This window comes from Aspergillus melleus (assembly GCF_016097325.1).
Source record: "Aspergillus melleus strain CBS 546.65 chromosome Unknown contig1, whole genome shotgun sequence".
Classification (NCBI taxonomy): domain Eukaryota; kingdom Fungi; phylum Ascomycota; class Eurotiomycetes; order Eurotiales; family Aspergillaceae; genus Aspergillus; species Aspergillus melleus.
Genome location: NW_025763370.1, coordinates 5950993 through 5967550, shown reverse-complemented (window position 1 = coordinate 5967550; position 16558 = coordinate 5950993). Strand labels below are relative to the sequence as shown.

The 16558-nt window shown below is 51.4% G+C and overlaps 4 protein-coding genes across 4 annotated transcripts; 2 read left to right on the top strand and 2 right to left on the bottom strand.

The window, feature by feature from the left end:
- Positions 1 to 300: 300 nt before the first annotated feature.
- On the bottom strand, positions 301 to 3393 carry chsG (chitin synthase class III; the record flags this gene model as incomplete). Its single annotated transcript, XM_046083751.1, has 5 exons — positions 301 to 438; positions 517 to 2193; positions 2247 to 2608; positions 2693 to 3194; positions 3301 to 3393. 5 exons carry the CDS (start codon positions 3391 to 3393, stop codon positions 301 to 303), a joined length of 2772 nt encoding a protein of 923 aa, XP_045939714.1.
- Positions 3394 to 9236: 5843 nt separating this feature from the next.
- Positions 9237 to 10618, top strand: OPY2 (uncharacterized protein; the record flags this gene model as incomplete). Its single annotated transcript, XM_046083750.1, has 2 exons — positions 9237 to 9276; positions 9336 to 10618. 2 exons carry the CDS (start codon positions 9237 to 9239, stop codon positions 10616 to 10618), a joined length of 1323 nt encoding a protein of 440 aa, XP_045939713.1.
- A 932-nt stretch (positions 10619 to 11550) lies between these two features.
- Positions 11551 to 12996, bottom strand: STP22 (putative endosomal sorting complex protein TSG101; the record flags this gene model as incomplete). Its single annotated transcript, XM_046083749.1, has 1 exon — positions 11551 to 12996. One exon carries the CDS (start codon positions 12994 to 12996, stop codon positions 11551 to 11553), a length of 1446 nt encoding a protein of 481 aa, XP_045939712.1.
- A 2180-nt stretch (positions 12997 to 15176) lies between these two features.
- Positions 15177 to 16404, top strand: preB (alpha-factor pheromone receptor STE2; the record flags this gene model as incomplete). Its single annotated transcript, XM_046083748.1, has 2 exons — positions 15177 to 15933; positions 16019 to 16404. 2 exons carry the CDS (start codon positions 15177 to 15179, stop codon positions 16402 to 16404), a joined length of 1143 nt encoding a protein of 380 aa, XP_045939711.1.
- Between the last annotated feature and the right edge of the window lie 154 nt (positions 16405 to 16558).

Here is a 16558-nt window from a genome sequence, read left to right as displayed (position 1 = left end):
AACCGCTAAGACTCTACTAAACATCAAAGTGTCTGCGGCCCTGTCAACCGTGTAAATCCAACAATGACAGTGTAGCAGATCAACAGGAAAAAAGAGAAAGAGGAAAGAAGTTAAAATGAAACAAAGAGGAAGAAAGAAAGAGAGAATAATGAAAAGAAAGGATGGAATAAAACAAGGACAAAGGTATGGGCATCGTATGTAGAATACAAAATTGCAACAAATGTGCCTGAAATCACTTCTCGACAAGGCAGACACCCTTTTTTTTTCTCATCACAAAAAAGGAGGCTTCTTGTTCGCTCTCTACCGCCGGGCGAAGCAGCACATGATACCAGTCTTACCCAGGAACCAACAGGCACCGATGAAACGGAAGAGCGCCATGATGGCGGTAGACCATAGAAGGGCCTGGAAGAATCGCTGTGTCCGGTCGGTAGCGGTATTCTGCAGAGTAAAAGTTAGTTTACGCTCTAGAGATCAAAAGTCCAGTAGGAAAAGACCAGTGGAAAAGGAGGAACTTACCGTGAAACCAAACTTGTCAACACCGTCACTGGTAATGCAAACAGCCATCAAGCCGTTGCTGAAGATCCAAAGCGTAACCAGACGCGTACGGAAACTCTTGTACGAATCATCCAGAGACTTCTCCTCGTGCTCGACGGGAGCCACATAAGGGGTCAGGGCGCGCTTCACGGTAGCTTCAAACTGACTATCGATATCGGCCTGCGGCTTGTCGATTTCTTCTATCACCGCTTCCTTGCCTTCCTCCGAGGTGGTCTTGGCGGAAGGCAGCGCATCGGCCTTGTCGGAACCCTTGGTACCCCACGAGACGTCGTGCCAGTTGCTGAAGGCATACACGTTGAGGATGTTGATGAAGGAAGACTGCACGGCCATGTAGGCGGGGAACGAAGTGAACATGTGCCAGGGGTCCAGGTACATGAACGAAGCAACGAAGTAGAGACCGAAGGTGGCAGCAAGGGCGATAATGATGATACCGGCACCGGTAGATCCGAAGAAAGAGTTCAAGAACGCTCCGAGACCGTGGTCGGTATCGAAATCCATCGGAGAGCCGCCGCTGAAGGCACGGACGACCAAGTACAGCGCATCAATGACAACGTAGATCTGGATGACACCGAAGACAATAAAGGAGGCAAGGTAGGAGTACTTCGAACCCTTCGGACGGTTACCCAGCGCAAGAATGAACTGCAACAGCAAGAATGCGAGGTACATATATTTCAGAATGGTGTTCACAATGGGAGTGGCGGTTTTGCCGAAGGGGAAACTGGTGAAGTCGTTGTTCTTGCTGGGGGTTCCGACCAAGTCCATGATAACCGAAGTCGTGAGCCAGTAAGACGCCAAAGAGAACCACGTAAGGAAAGTGTTGAAAACGTTGTACAACATCTGAATGTGCAGGAAGAACATTCGGACCAAGTTGTGTCCACTCTTATACATACGACCGAAGTGCATGAGCGAGTAAATACCGGCGGCAAAAGAACCGTTCAGCCAACGACGACGCTGGGAGATGAATTCGGCGGCACCTTCGGGCACATCGGTTTCACCCTTGGAGGCCTTCACATAGGTCAAGTGCCACTTGGAGCCGGCCTTAGCGACCAACTCGAAACAAAGAATACGATCTTCGGCCAAGAACATGTTCTTCTTGAAAATGTTCATACCCTCAATACCCTTCTTTCCGAGCTGTTTGGAAAGAGTGTGGTCACCGTGGAAATATTGTTCGAGAGGACGACCCATGATAGCGCGGAATCGGTAGGCGGAGAAAGCACCGGGCAACACACTGACGTATCCGAACGAACTTTCCAGGGGCTTGTCGAGGATATTACTGATCTTGTACTCGAAGTTCTGTGCCGCGACCAAGGGATTAATCAGGTTCTTCCAACCCTTACCCAACATGGCGTGAATTTCACCGCAGGCACCTCCGAGATCCTTGTCGTTGTAGAAGCCCTCCCACAGGGCGAGCAGCGACTTGGGGCCGGGCTTGGTACCGGCATCGAGAAGAATACACACTTCAGGGTTGAGGATACGGCCGAAACCGTTGAAGAGCCATCTGTGAGAGTTGATCTTCTTGGTGTTCTTCTGCTTCAAACAGAACATCATCTGCACGGGAGGGAGGGTAGTAGGGCCGTCATCAGTGGGCCTGATGAGCTGTTGGTTGGGAGTAACGGACAATTGCGTCGTGTATTCGAACTGGCAGCTGTTAGTTCTTTGTCGCTCATCAGGCCGCAAAGTTCTTCACATACAATGTGGGCCACGGTTTCCTTGCCATCAACATCACGCTTCATGACACCATCCTGGTAGATACCGATGGTAGCCAAGACATCCAGGGTATCCTTGTCGCAAGGATCGATACCGTCGAACACCAAGGCCACGACAATCTTCTGCCAAGCGGGGCCACCCTTGTTCCAGAACTCGGACTTCTTCAAGTTGACGATGTCACGGATGTTCTGCATGACACCGTGCAATGTACGCGCTGTAAGCGTCTTGTCTTCGTTATAGTATGTAATGGCGATGAGGAGCTCGGTGTGACGGTTATACATCGCAGGTCGAAGGTTGTAACCATTGTGCAGAGTGAAATCGTTGGGATCACACGTCGCGGCAGTGTCTGGACGGTGCAGCATGGCACATTAGCTTTTGATCGCGAAGTCCCCCACATTCCTATTCCCTCCATGTAAGATCGCCCACTCACATCGCATGTGTGTAAATTCCTCGCTTCCACCCTCGAGATCGTTCCGATACTTAGCCTGGATGGCGTTTTGGATGGCGCTGGGCACGGGGTAATCGACACTCAGCACGGAACCCTGGACCAGCTTAACCTTTCTGGTGGCATAACGGCGCAAACCACCGCCGCCACCACCAGTGCCGCCGTTGCCTCCGGGAGCCTGGCGCTGTCTCCATGCCTCCGTAGACGAAGTTTCACTCCGGGCATAAGGAGAAGCGACACGGCCGGGAACACCGAAAGCAGTTGCAGGGTTTTCCGCCGAATGGCCCGAGTAAACCGAGCCGTTTCCACTGTAGGGATCCTGGAAACCGGCGTCGGGGGCATAAGTTTCGGTCAAGCTGTAGCCAGAGGTGGGTCGCGGTCCAGGGGACAATCCACGCTGGTGAGGGTCGTCGAAGGGACCGGAGAAGGGACCCTGCTGGTTGGACAGCAAACCTCTCGAGGCTTCTTCTTCATGGTTTTCACCGTACTAAATTGAGGAACAAATCCTTAGTTTTGCAGTTGCGGATGGGGGGATGCGGGAGGGAAAAAAGAAAACAAAACCAAGCCTCGCCGATCAGCGCGGGAGAACGTACCGGAGAAGCACCATGAGGAACATCCTGAAGTTGATGACCAGTGTTTCCTCCCTCGTAACTCGGCGACTGAGCGCCAGTGCCTTGGTAGGCCATATTCACAATATTATTTCAAGCGACGACCTCGCACGGTGAAGACAACACGAGCTCGAACGCAAGGGTAGAAGAACGGAAAGGGGGTATCAGGAAAAGAGGGAGAGTAAGGGAGTCGACCGTGGAAAAAGGTGAAGGTCGGTCAACAATAAACGAGGCCGACAAGACCTCGAAGAATTGAAGAAGGCAAGAAAAAGAGGGAAAGATCGAAGCGAATGGGGAAAAGAAAAGGAAGAGGCAAGTAAAGAAAAGAGACTAAAAAAAAAAGGGACCCCAAAATCAAAGGAGCCAGGAATAATGGAAAGGCGAAGCTGGCGGAGGGGGGCGCGGGCACAGCAGGAACGTGGAAGAAGCCGCCAGGGCTAAGATGGAAGCCCGTAAACTCAAAGAGAAAGACGAGCGAGCAACCCCGGTTCAAGAACGACAGCTACGCTTCAAAGGAATGGTTCTCTGTATAGCGACAGAGAGGACGAGAGAAAATTCCCAAGTTGAAGCTGGGAGGGGCAGAAGATAGAAAGGGGGAGGGAGTAGAATACAAGAGGGAAAAAAAAGAAGGAAAAAAAACACGATACTTGATAATACTACTAATAAAAAAAAAAAGTGGTAGGGAACGATACGGACAGATGTCTCACAGTCTCAGGGCAAGAAAAGAAAAATCAAAAAATTAAAAGGACAAAATTTCAAGAGACAGAAAAAAAAAAGAAAAGGAAAAAAATCAAGTCCAATAAAAAGGGCGAAATAAAAATAAAAGGAATAAAAAGCGATCCAACAGCTTCGAGGGTCGACTAGAGTCAGATAGTGAGAAGCGCGAGTGGAGATGCAAAGGAATCCCAGCGCGACGGAGAGCAATCAGCCTCCTGCCGGTATTTTTGGTTGGCCTTTTGATTCTTGACGCCGTACAATATCCGATATACAATTCCTGGGTATCTTGAGTACAATGTCCAACCTCCTTCTCATTGCGTCTGATGTGATTTCACTTCCAGCGTCTGGCGCTCTGGAGAGGATATGGTCCAGGTCAATCCTGCCGAAACTTCCCCGGGCTTTCCTCCCCCTTAACGATCTTCAAGTTCAACTGCTGCTTCTCCCTTGCCACAGATACCTGATCTCGTACCAAACGGAGTAAAACCAATACAAGGGGCGGATTCAATACCTACACTCCCTCAGCCGGGGCAATCGACTTCCACCCTCCAGTCACTCGGTAGAGACCAGCTATGGTGTCTTCGATCGGCACCATTGGCTCATGATGATGTCCGACCGGCTGACCGCAGAGGCACGGAGCGTCCGTATCGGGATGACATGCAGCTATCGTACTCAGCACTCTGGCGATGTGTCCTCGGGGTCTTGGTGGGAGAATGATGACTTGACCGTGACCTCAGCCTGCAGCGGTAAGGAAGTGCTCCTTCATACATGGAAGCCATCTCATTCTTTGTTCTCGAGGTCAAACGGGAGTCGATCTTCTCTCGAGCATTCCGTAGTATCCCTCGCCAGCATGACTGCCAGGGTCGGTGCATTGGACGGATGTTTATTGTGGTTAAACTACCCAATCAGACTGATTGATTCGTGCATCTACTCCGTGTATACATCTCCTCAACTCATCTATACTCCATAGCCTTACCACCTACCTATACTTCCTCCGTATAGTACAAGTACGGAGGCTGTAAGGCGCCCAGGCAGAACAGCCACCAAACACATACGAAAGTTTCAGGGGGCGGGGGGGCCGCCCGATTGCTGGAAAGGGCAAACCCCACTAGCCCGAAATAGCCTTGTGGGGAACGCTCTTCCCCACTCGGGAAACCGTGTTTAACGACCGTTGGTCAGTCGAGGCGCCACCGGAGCGCGCTAAAAAGTGTGCCAAACCGAGTCAATAATGAAATCAAAGGACGAAGGCTGTCATGCTCCCCTCCCTCAAGTCCGCCGTTTCATCCTTGGCTGCCAATGAGGTTCTCCTCGTCTTGACGGTTTGGTTTGGGTCATTTTCCTTTCACACTTTCTCTCTCATCACCAACTACTTCGGCGGTGTGTACATCAGTCATCTCACCCGTCTTACCAACGGGCCCTAATTTCGAGGTCTCTCCAGTTCCAAATTTACTGAAGGTTTGGAACGGAGCTCAAGCTAAGGAATAGTTTAGTCTAGTTTAAGGCGAGGCTGATGATCATCACTGCCACCGAAGGCTAGTTAGTCTTTCTAGTTGTCTTCCATTGCTATTCTTAGCCTCTGGACGCCGCTATCCAGAACAGAGCCCATGCGGAGTACACCGTACGGAGTAGTGCCGTAGTGTACCACGGTCACGACTTTCCGTCAAGAGTCGAGTCAAGACAGACAGCCGTACGTAGAAGGTTGGGATTGTGAATGACATAATATGAACCGAGACGAGGCCGTTGAACAGACATAACTGCTGGAGACATTCTGTGCAGTGAATGATCTCATCTCGTCGCCTTCTCAAGAATAAGGATCAATTACCTACCCTCTGCGTTTGGGATCATCCGTTGATCGTCGAGGATCACAACGGCAACCAGATTCCACCGCCACAAAGAATGCATTTTCTGCAATAATCCTGGTCGCGCGTTGGGGATATCAGAGCGTTCTATTCTGGAATGATGAAACAGAAACGGTCGTCTGCGGTGTCAATTTACGTTTCTGCCTGTTGCCTAAGGTATCTACTGAGCACCACCTCATCCCTTTTTCTTCCCATAGTGAAATGTGGTACAGACTAGAGTACAAGACACTAGCGAATGATCAAATCAAAGCAAATGAAGATGGACACAATAATCAAATTTAATTGAAAATAGTATAAAATAAACGCGAACGGCACACGGAGTAGGAGTAATCCACGTTGACAAGCATACCCCCAAGTCTTGTCCTCTGCACCCCTTCCGAGTGGATTTCTCCATCGCGTACCTGGCAGGATTTAAATTTCCGCATCGCGCTGCCTACAGAATCTGTGCATCTACTGTAAATAAACCTTATCCACGATGCTTGGCTTGAAGTATATATAAAATGAAATGGAGATGTTTTTCACATGATACCCCAACCCTATTTATGTTGGCTTTACTATAGGCATGAATATCCCTCAGTCGTAGATAGTTAATTCGCTTAACTAGTAATGTGACTGTGACCAAGCCTCTATACTCGCATTGTCCCTCCCGCCTCCTCGCGACCTCAGAACTTTCTAGCCGGGTAGCGCGTGGCAGTCCACACACATATCCATATCCCTGTCCGTGTTTTTCCACGCATGTAACCCTTCTACATGGCTTGTTACATTGTACAGTAGCATTCAATTGTCCAGTCACATGGTGTACAGTACATACTTCTATATTTTATTCCCTGTAATACGCGAGAGGCAAGGGTTACCGTTCGGAATCTGGCCGCCGCGGAAAAGAAAAAGAAAATTGGCAATGATGCAATGATGCAATCTACATGTATGGAATGTGCACACTATGGACGTCATATCGCAGCTTGATGTTTGCTTGTAGAGAACGATTCTAGTTACTGGCATCAGTTTAGTCATAGTCAAGTCCGTGGCACCGATGCATTTGTGTATGGTATGTATATCGATGAATGGAAGTTCTAGGTGTGAAGTGCCCGCCACTGTGGCCAAATGGTCAATTGAATAGCCAAAACGGATTGGTCGTTGGAGGAAGAAAAAGGACTTGGATGGACGCGAAATGCTCATAGAAGGACCGGGCAAACGGCGCGAAGCTTGGCAGTTTACACCTCAGGCACCGACGCCGTAGACGCCTACAGATGGGCCGTGCGAAGTTCTACATGTACTCAAAATAGAGAGAACTAATTTCGAAACAGAAAGTATCGGGAACACTACAATAGTACAATTCAAACTATATTCCTCAATCCCTGCCGATCGTTGGTGTTGGAGAATCCGACTACGAACACATGGGGATGAGATATATATAGTATGTCGACCCTGGGAGCAACTCCTACATGAAGTGATGTATATTCTAGTTCTTCGCTCCTGACGGTATAACAAATTATCAAACCACCGACTCGCAAGGTACAGAAGAAAAAAAAGTCTATATATAAACATAGACCAAACTATAAATCCTGTCACCAGTGGCACAACAAATAATGAATCAGCGCGGTCGCCAAGTTCAACTCTCAAATGGCCGATGCGGGGCGGAAAAGCCCTGATCGGCTGTTGAAACATGATCAATTCTAGGAACCGTAGATGATCCATGGGGTTGAGTTCCTTGGACGTTTCAAATTATATTGACAGTTCAGACATCATTCTCCCTTCCGGATCTACGGTGCTAATAAGCGGTCCTCCAAGGAAAATGGCGCATTGCATGGCCCTGTGCAGCGTGGTGGCTAGTGCTCACGGAGTAAAGACATGCCACTTCTTTGTACACCATCGGGCCAGACTTTATCCAAGTCGACCCCGAGATCGAGACTCGATGACGGTCCACGGAATAATTAACTAGTTAATAAATAATTATAGGTGACTACTACAGTCTACATGCGAAATAAAATGAAGACGAATAAATCTTACGTTCCTGAGGCCAACGAGGAGGTGTGGCTGACCCGCTGATTGGACGCCGGGGGAGGGCGTAATCTCCCGGGAGGAACGTGGGCCGGTCTGGACCAGGGGCTGCCTATGCCCACGCACTTCTGTAGTGCATACACGGAGTACTCCGTACGCAGTAAGGAAAGGATTCCTCCTATGTCAGGGGCATCATCGGGATGACGGGCGGGATGCACATTACTGCCCTGTCTAAAGTACCACTGTTCGTTCCTGCTTGGATTGAAGGCATCCTTACTCCGTACATCCTACTTGGGTTCTGTCCTTCCATGCGTCGCACTCGTACCCGTTCCAGGTACCACGGAACAATTTACTATTTCTAGTATACTCCGGCCAGTGTTTGGGAAGTACCAAAAAAGGAGGAATGTTTACCACGGATAGAGAGAAAAGAATAAACAAACTCTGTCAACGACCAACGTCTTCACCGGTCGTGTAGTTGAATTGCTTACTGAGAGGAATCATCAACAACAATGGATAACTGCCCGTCTCTCGACCGTGCATGCCGTGGCGATAAGAACGGTTCAAGTGGGCGTAACGACGTGGCTGCGAAGCGAAAGCCAAAAGGTCTGGCTCGCAGTGGGCACTCCACCCGCAACCCACCCTCCTTCTTCCTCTCTCTCTCTCTCTCGCTCTCTCCCGTCCCGTCTGATTCCTCATTTCCTCATTCCTCATTCCTCCTTCATCCTTTCTTTTGATTTCTTTCCTCCATTCCCTTCCCCTTCCCCCTCTCTCTTGCTACACCCCCTCCATTTATACACCCTTTCCCCGCGGAGGTCTATCCAGCCACCGGATACTTTCCCCTGAGCCTCGTTGTCACTGCGGTGGTACCTGGCAGCCGCATCGCGTGTACTCCCGACGTCGACTTACCCGACTTCCGTGAAGCAGCCTATCAATGTTCCGGGTTTGACTCGTCCATCGCGGTGACTCGCCAACACGCTTGACTGGAAGAATCCCTAGAGCGACTCTCTCGATATTCCCAGTACCTCGCCATCTCGAAGAACTATGACCGGTCTTGCCTGCGTTTACCTCGACATCTTTATCAACACTTTCGTTCACTCGCTTCAGTAAAGACGTTTGCTTTTTGAATATCTCTTTTTTGTATGAACTAGCGATAACGCTCACGACTGGACGTCTACTCGAGCATCCCACTCTCTTTTGAACCGTCTTCTTTCACGCTCTTTCCGCCGTTGACCGGCCCGTCGCTCTCTTTTTCTTTGACCGTCCTGTCTTTTCCTCTCACGACCTTTGATCTCTTTCCACCTCTCTTTTCCTTCCTCAACTTCCCATCCTCAGTCCTTTACACCATCCATCATGGCTTTCGATTCTACCAACCCGTCTTCCTCTCCTAACGGTATGCTTGTTCGTCCAAAACCATCTTTTGTTGCTCTACTAATGGATCCCTTCCCAAAGTCCTCTCTTCACGATCCATCTTTAAGCGATGTGTCAAATGCTCGGACTCTGCGCCCTCATGCCCTACTTGCGATGACGGCTACACCTGTACCATGGTCAGTCAGTCTTGCGACCAGTGTGCCACTACGAAATGTATCCCATCCCCCAGCGACTCGAACTCCGGGGGCAGCTCGTCAGGGGGTGGAAACAATGCGGGTGCCATTGCAGGTGGTGTCATCGGTGGTGTCGCCTTTGTTGCAATCGTTACGTTCCTAGTATGGTGGTTCTTCATTCGCAAGAAGCGTAAGGAGTACGCTCAGCAAGCCGCCGCCGACGGCGAAAAATCGTCCACATCGCCATCTGCCAACCCTTCCAGAAAATCGACCCATTCTATCGCCTCTACCGTCCTCACCCGCGCATCCAACGTCATCCAGATTGCCTACATCCCTGGTGTTACCAACCGATCACCCCCGGAAACCCCGCTCGTGCCTCCTGTTCCCCCGCTTCCTGGTGCTCACCCGGATCAGCATTTCTTTATGCCCGGTGACTTGCGCGACTCGTCTTGGTCCGACATGACGACGCAGGAGCGCCAGAGCATTGCACCCAGCCTGCGCAGCAGCGTTGCCACCACGATCTACCGCAACAACGCCATTGTCAGCCCTATGCCTGCGCAGCAAGCCATGCGTACCCGAGCTGCCGTCGTCAGCATCCACAACGGACCTAACGATCCCCCTCAGACGGTTCAGGCGGCACCCGACGCACCTGCTGTTCCCGCAATCACGCAGGCTCAACTCGCCAAGGCGGGCGTTGCCAACCCTAACGCCAACAGTTCGATCGTGGCGCGGACCATGGTTGCCAAGCCGGTCATGGTCAGAGGATCTTCGAAGAAGAAGAACGTGAACAAGAACGACACCAAGTCCCCCGCAGTGCAGACGATTTCCGAGCGGTCAGAATCGAGCGCTTCTACTCCCAACAAAGCAGCCGACCAGTCCACCTCTGGATTCGACGCCAGCTCGTCAGAAGACGAAGCCGACGCCTCTCGACCCACCCCCAGCGATGCCAAACCTAGCGAGACCGCCCAATCTGAACCACAGTCGCGAGCACCGACCGTGATCGAGGATTCGCCCGCTATCAACCAAGGTCCTTTCACGGACCAACTCACAACAGAGGCCGATACGCGACGAACGTCACGAACGTCGTCTCACCTGGAGACCAACGATGGTACTCGATCCAACCGAAGCAGCAGAGGTCCTCCTCCCGCTCGTGTCGAGAGTCCATTTTCCGACGCGAACGAGGTTAAATAAATAAAGTAAAGAAGCAATATACCATTCCCATTCATTTTTGATATCTTATCTATACCTTTCATTCCTTCATTTTTATACCTCCCCGGATCGTTTTCTCTATATACTTTGTGATCGGCGCAAACAGGAAGCTGCTTAGTCGGGTTGGATCCCGACCGCCTTGATAGAAGCCATGTTTTTGATATTTTTCTTTGGTCCTCCACTTCTTTGTATCTATGAACAATTGAGCTTTTTGATTTGATCTATCTTAGGAATAAAGGACGGCCTGTTGGGTTTCTTGCCTGCCCTTTCGACGTTTGTATCCGCTTCGTTGTAACTATGTATCGTATCCATGTGGTGTGCATGTATATTTATCCTGAACCCTGCTGCCCACCCTGTCGCGAATCCATCCATGTCACATGACTATGGGCATTATCACAACCACACCGAGTCTCTCAATGAATAAGTCATACAAGGACCTTACTAAGAAAACCCCAGTAAGTACATGAGATAGCAGTGTAATAGTAAAATATGCCGTTCGCCTTCCGCATATATATAGTAGTCAAGACAATACGACTGAGTGAACAGATAGCGAGTACACCACCACATAAGTGTATGATGTTACGTTCTAGCCGGTGAGCTCCATTTATGCATAAGATCTTATTTGTTTGTTCTTTAACGGACATTTATGGCATTCTACTAGAACCGGGACGGGGCTAGAATCAGGACCAGAGAAAAGGATGAAGGATGAAGATTAAGGAGGAAGCTAATTGCATATGGAGAAATCATGGGGATAGAGAGATAGATAGACAGAGAGGTATATACAAGCGCAGGAGCCGGATAGCAACCAGACCAGATCACGATGCAATATATCTAGAACAGAACCAATAGCATCGATAGATAGATAGATCGACGAACCGAGAAAGACGCAATATAAGAGAAGTTGACAATGATAGCTAAGGGTGAGGATGATCTTCCAGACCCATACCATTACCGATTTTCCGAATCAAGGCGCGTTTCAAGAACGCTTCGCGCGCGAGACCGCGCGTATGTCGCGACCAAGTCTCCACGCCGATGACGCCCTTTACGAGGGCGGATTGGAGAGCGTAGATGGCCTGTTGGATGCCGCGCTCTTCGGCGACGAGGTCGTAGAGTTGTTTGCCGACGACGGTAGGGGCGACGAGGACTTCGTCGATGGGAGGGAGTCCGGAGGGGGTGGGGTCGGAGCTGGATTGCGCCGGCGCGGTGGACGAGGAGATACGGGTCTGGGCGTCGGCGATGACGGCGTCGGCTCGGTGGAGAGACTGCTGCAGGACGGAGGAGTTGGACTGCAAGGTTGCGTTGAACTTGTTCAGCGAGGAGATCTCGCCTTGCAGGGTGGCGACGGCGGCATGCAGGGATTGCGATTGCGAAAGAAGGGAGTGAGCGGCGGTTTCGGACTGGGCGACATTGGTCTGGAGGGTTTCGGCTAGAGTCTTGGACACGGCTTGGAGGAGAGCGTCTTTTTCGGGATTCGGAGGGATCGGGGGCGCCGGGCCGGTGGGCGCAATCGAGGGGAGTTCGAGTTCGAAGGGTGAAGTAAGGAGGTCGGGGGTTTCTTTTTTCGGCTGCGCTGCAGGTTGCGGAACGGGGATGGTATGGTGGAGCGCGCGAGGGGAAGGATGCGCAGCAGCTGGATGCGGCAGTGGATGCTGATACTGTGCGCCTGCCTGTTGATATGTCGCATGATGAGGCGAAGCCTGCTGAGGTGGGATATGCGGCGGTTGCGGATGCGCTCTAGGTGGCAAACTCTGAGATAGAGGATGTGCGGCCATACCATTGCCAAGTGGAGGATGAGCTGGACCTTGCGTATGCGCCGGCATTGGCTGCGTCACGGGAGCCTGGTGTTGAGGATGATAATGATATGGACTCGCCGGTCCTTCTGGTGCTCCACCTCGCTCAGGAACATACTGCGGATGGCCACTCCCGGGACTGCCAACACCCGCATGCTGATGAACCGATATTCTTCGGAGATCCTGCTCCTTTGGTGGAAGTGGAGGGATCGGGGGAGGGGTGTTTTTCTGCCATGTGGGGGTGCTTCGCTGCTGCTGCTCGGGACTGACTACTTGGCCCGGTTTCGGGGGAGGCGGAGGAGGTGCCTGAGCTGCTGGCTGGGGTGAAGGTACGCTCGGCGTCGTCGGAGACGCATGTGCTGGAGGTCCAAGCTCTGGAGGAAGAGGAGGACGAGGCGGCGGCGCTTGCACTTGTTGTGGCTGTTGAGGTCGCTGGGGTATCTGCTGTTGCTGCTTATACTGGACGGGCGGCTCCTTGGCGAACACCTCTCGGAGTATTGAGACGAGGTCGACTAGCGATGATCTCTGCGATGATGCGTCAGTGGTCTGGCCACACCCAGTATGATCCATCCATGAAGTTATCACCCACCTCCCACGCCCCTGCCCAGTGTGCCAGATAATGATGATAGACTCTCCCTTCCAACGTCACATGCTGACCAACCCTAACCGCCATATCCTTCGTCGGTGAGACGTAAACAATGGGTGGCTCGCGAGGATAGGTATTGGGAACCCATAGTACTACCGGGAATTTGTATACGGTGCCACGAAATGTCACTGGTAGTGTCCCCGAGAGTTGGAGTAGGAGGGCCGAGAAACCGGTCTCGTAGGCTGGAAGTGATCGAGACGCGTAGTTAGTATCGGGTCTTTTCTGTTTCATTCTGCATTGCGACACATTGGAGAACTCACTGTACACCTCCGTTCGTGGAAACAAGGATGGATACTGGGCCAGCACGTTGGCGACATCGTAATAGGTTCGGTTGGGGTCTTGATAAGTCTGCCTGGAATCGTAGTGATCCTGGCGAGAGTTAGCATGGATTGAACGGAACCGAACAGTTTCTGGTGTGAGATACCCTAATCAGGACACTGTAGAGCCAGTTGAGCGTCCTCTGCGGCACCGCAGCCATGTTGACGGAGCAGGTGCGAAGACAGAGAGCATGATTGACTGGGAGCTTGGAGGTGACGAGATCGCGAGGGTCATCGATCGGCTCCCCGCAGTGGTCTTGGCTTCGTCCGGTGGGCCAAGATTCGGACTGAGAGCTGCGGACTGCCGGCAAGAAAAGATGTAAGACGAGGGAAATGATCGAGCGAAGTCAAGATAATCAATCCTTGCAAGAAAGCATCCAGAACCTGCAGCATGCAACTTCAAGGAGCTTTGGACACGAATTGGTGGTGGTTTGGTTGGTCACGCGGGGCTGACTCAGCCGATCTATATCTCCAATTCGCGTTCGACTTCGACTTCAACTGCAACTCTCATCTTTCATCTTTTGGGCCCGGGTCGATTGATGCGACGGCCCATTAGAGATAGATATACAACTACATTCCAAACCCTGCAGTCTATCCAGAGGTGGTGGGTCTCCCCCATGACCTCTATTGCCCCCATTGCTAGCGCCGAGGTGCTCAATACGGTCAAGAGCTGTTTGCTACCATAATACATTATAAGCACATTGACAAATCTGCCTAATCGCTCAATCTTTCAAATGACAAAACACAATTTGACACGCTGATGTAACCATCTTAGGCGAAGTTGGTGGTCTTCAATAGCTCCTGCAACACAACGCGAGATTGATAGGCCAGTTCCTCGGCCCCCTATCATTAACCCCAGCTGTCCCCCACAGAATGCAGTGGTTCAGCTTGCCAGACCTGACAATGCTTCCAGAAGAGCCTGAGCCAGTCTGGTCTGCTGACCACCTTTCCATGTGAACACCAAACATAAGTACTGCGTGGCGCCCAGACGGAAACCGACAGAACGACCGATTTCATCGCGGAGACTGGGGTGATACCTCTAATTTGCCTGTGCCGCCACGATGACTCCTTTTCCTTGATGCCTGTCCAATCTTGGAATGAGTAGGGACTGATGTACCCTCCAAGATTCCCGTGTCAACTCACACGAGACGACTAGAGCCACATGAAGCAAAAAACGGCCATGATTCACCCGTGTCTAATTAGTGACTCGGTCCCAGAGTGACACCTACGCCTCAGGGGTGTGGAGTCTCGGACTCTGATGGTGCATGTGGTGTGAATAAACTCCATCTGCAAGCGCCATGTTCGGGGCGTCCCGTCTTGATATTGTTCTTCTGTTGCAGCTTCATATTGTTGGTCTTAGCTACCACATCGCAGTCCCAGTCACCTTTGTCACCCAGCTAGACAAAGTCTTGGTCATGCCATTGTCTTAAGCCCCCTGCACTGTTAGTATTGTTACACCTGACTTTAAGGTCTCTACATACATTGTTTGTTTCAGGTGTTGCACTCCATGAACCTCCAAGAATAAGTGCCTGAGCGGCCAGACGGGGGCGACAATGCTGAGATTCACATGGAATTTCTTCGCCTCGAATGTCTATCATGGAGGGCTTTTCTATACAAATCCAATCTTCTTTCTAACTCTTCTATCCCGCTTCTCCCTTCGTGTTTCTCTGATCGAAAGCAAACAATTTCATCCCGGACTACCACGCGACTCGCTCCCACGTCGTACAGCATATCGCATACAAGCCATCTCCTTTCCCCTCAGCTCGAGCGTGGACAATCAATCCATCATGGCAAACAGCGACTCGGATTTTGACCCGTTCAACCAGCCTTTGACCTTCCGCTACGCGGACGGCACTCCGTTTGTGGTCACGGTTGACGAAGTCGACACCAACCTCATCCAGTACAGCATCCGCAGCTGCATCAACTACGCATCCCAGCTCGGTGCCTCCATTGCCATTTTTGTCATCCTGCTGCTGCTCACCAGACCCGAGAAGCGTGGCTCGGCCGTGTTTGCCCTGAATGCTTCCGCCTTGCTCTGCAACATCGGTCGTACCGTCTGCCAGGTCACCTTCTTCTCCGGGGCTTTCGTGCGCCTCTACCCTTATTTCTCAGGCGACTATTCCAGAGTGCCGAGATCTGCATACGCCGGTTCTGTCCTGGGCACCGTCTTCCCTACTCTGCAGTTGATCTGCTTTGAAGCGTCCTTGCTGCTCCAGGTCGAGGTCGTATGCGCAAATCTCCGTCGTCGCTATCGCCGCTCCCTGGTGGTTGCGTTGAGCGTGATCGCCTTTCTGGCCCTGGGCTTCCGCTTCACACTCATGGTCCTAAACTCGATGCTCATCATGGAAGCTGCCGTTCCTCACAGTCTTCAATGGCTGGAAAGTGCAGCTAACATCACCCTGACAATCAGCATCTGCATCTTCTGTGCCGTGTTCGTCGTCAAACTTGGCTTCGCCATCCATCTCCGCAAAAGGCTCGGTGTTAGGGAGTTCGGTCCTATGAAAGTCATTTTCATCATGGGATGTCAGACTTTGGTGATTCCAGGTACGTTCCCTCTCCTTCATCCAACCCACCGCATCTACCCTACCGGCCAACCCATAAACAAACCAGGAAGACTAACAACATCCAGCCATCTTCTCCATCCTCCAATACGTCGTGAACGTGCCCGAGCTATCCTCCAACGTCCTGACCCTAGTCACCCTTTCCCTTCCTCTCTCCAACATCTGGGCCAGCACGACCCTCTCGCAATCCAGCACCGGAGCATCCACCTCGCGTGCAAACCTCTGGAATGGACTCACCTTCAGCGGCGGCAAACAAATGTCCATGTCTACCTCGTCTAGCACGAAACCAAGCACCACGGTCTGCTACTCTGATCAGGTGTCGCCCAAAGCGCCGAGCTCCTTGCAGCAGGTCTTGAGGAAGAATGAGGACGAGGCGGAACAGGGTTATGGCATAGCCATTGAGCATGATATCTCGGTTCGTAGTGTTCGGAAGGAGAAGAAGGGCGATGTCTAGATGGTCATGTGAGATCATGGTCGTGTTCGTGCATGCACTAGGTTCATCGATGGAAAGGGGATGGGATGAACAAGAACAAAGGGGAACAACTTGATTCGAACGGTCGAATACTCCTCAGACAAGCTCGGGGTTGGTGGTAATGTGACGTTGGAGA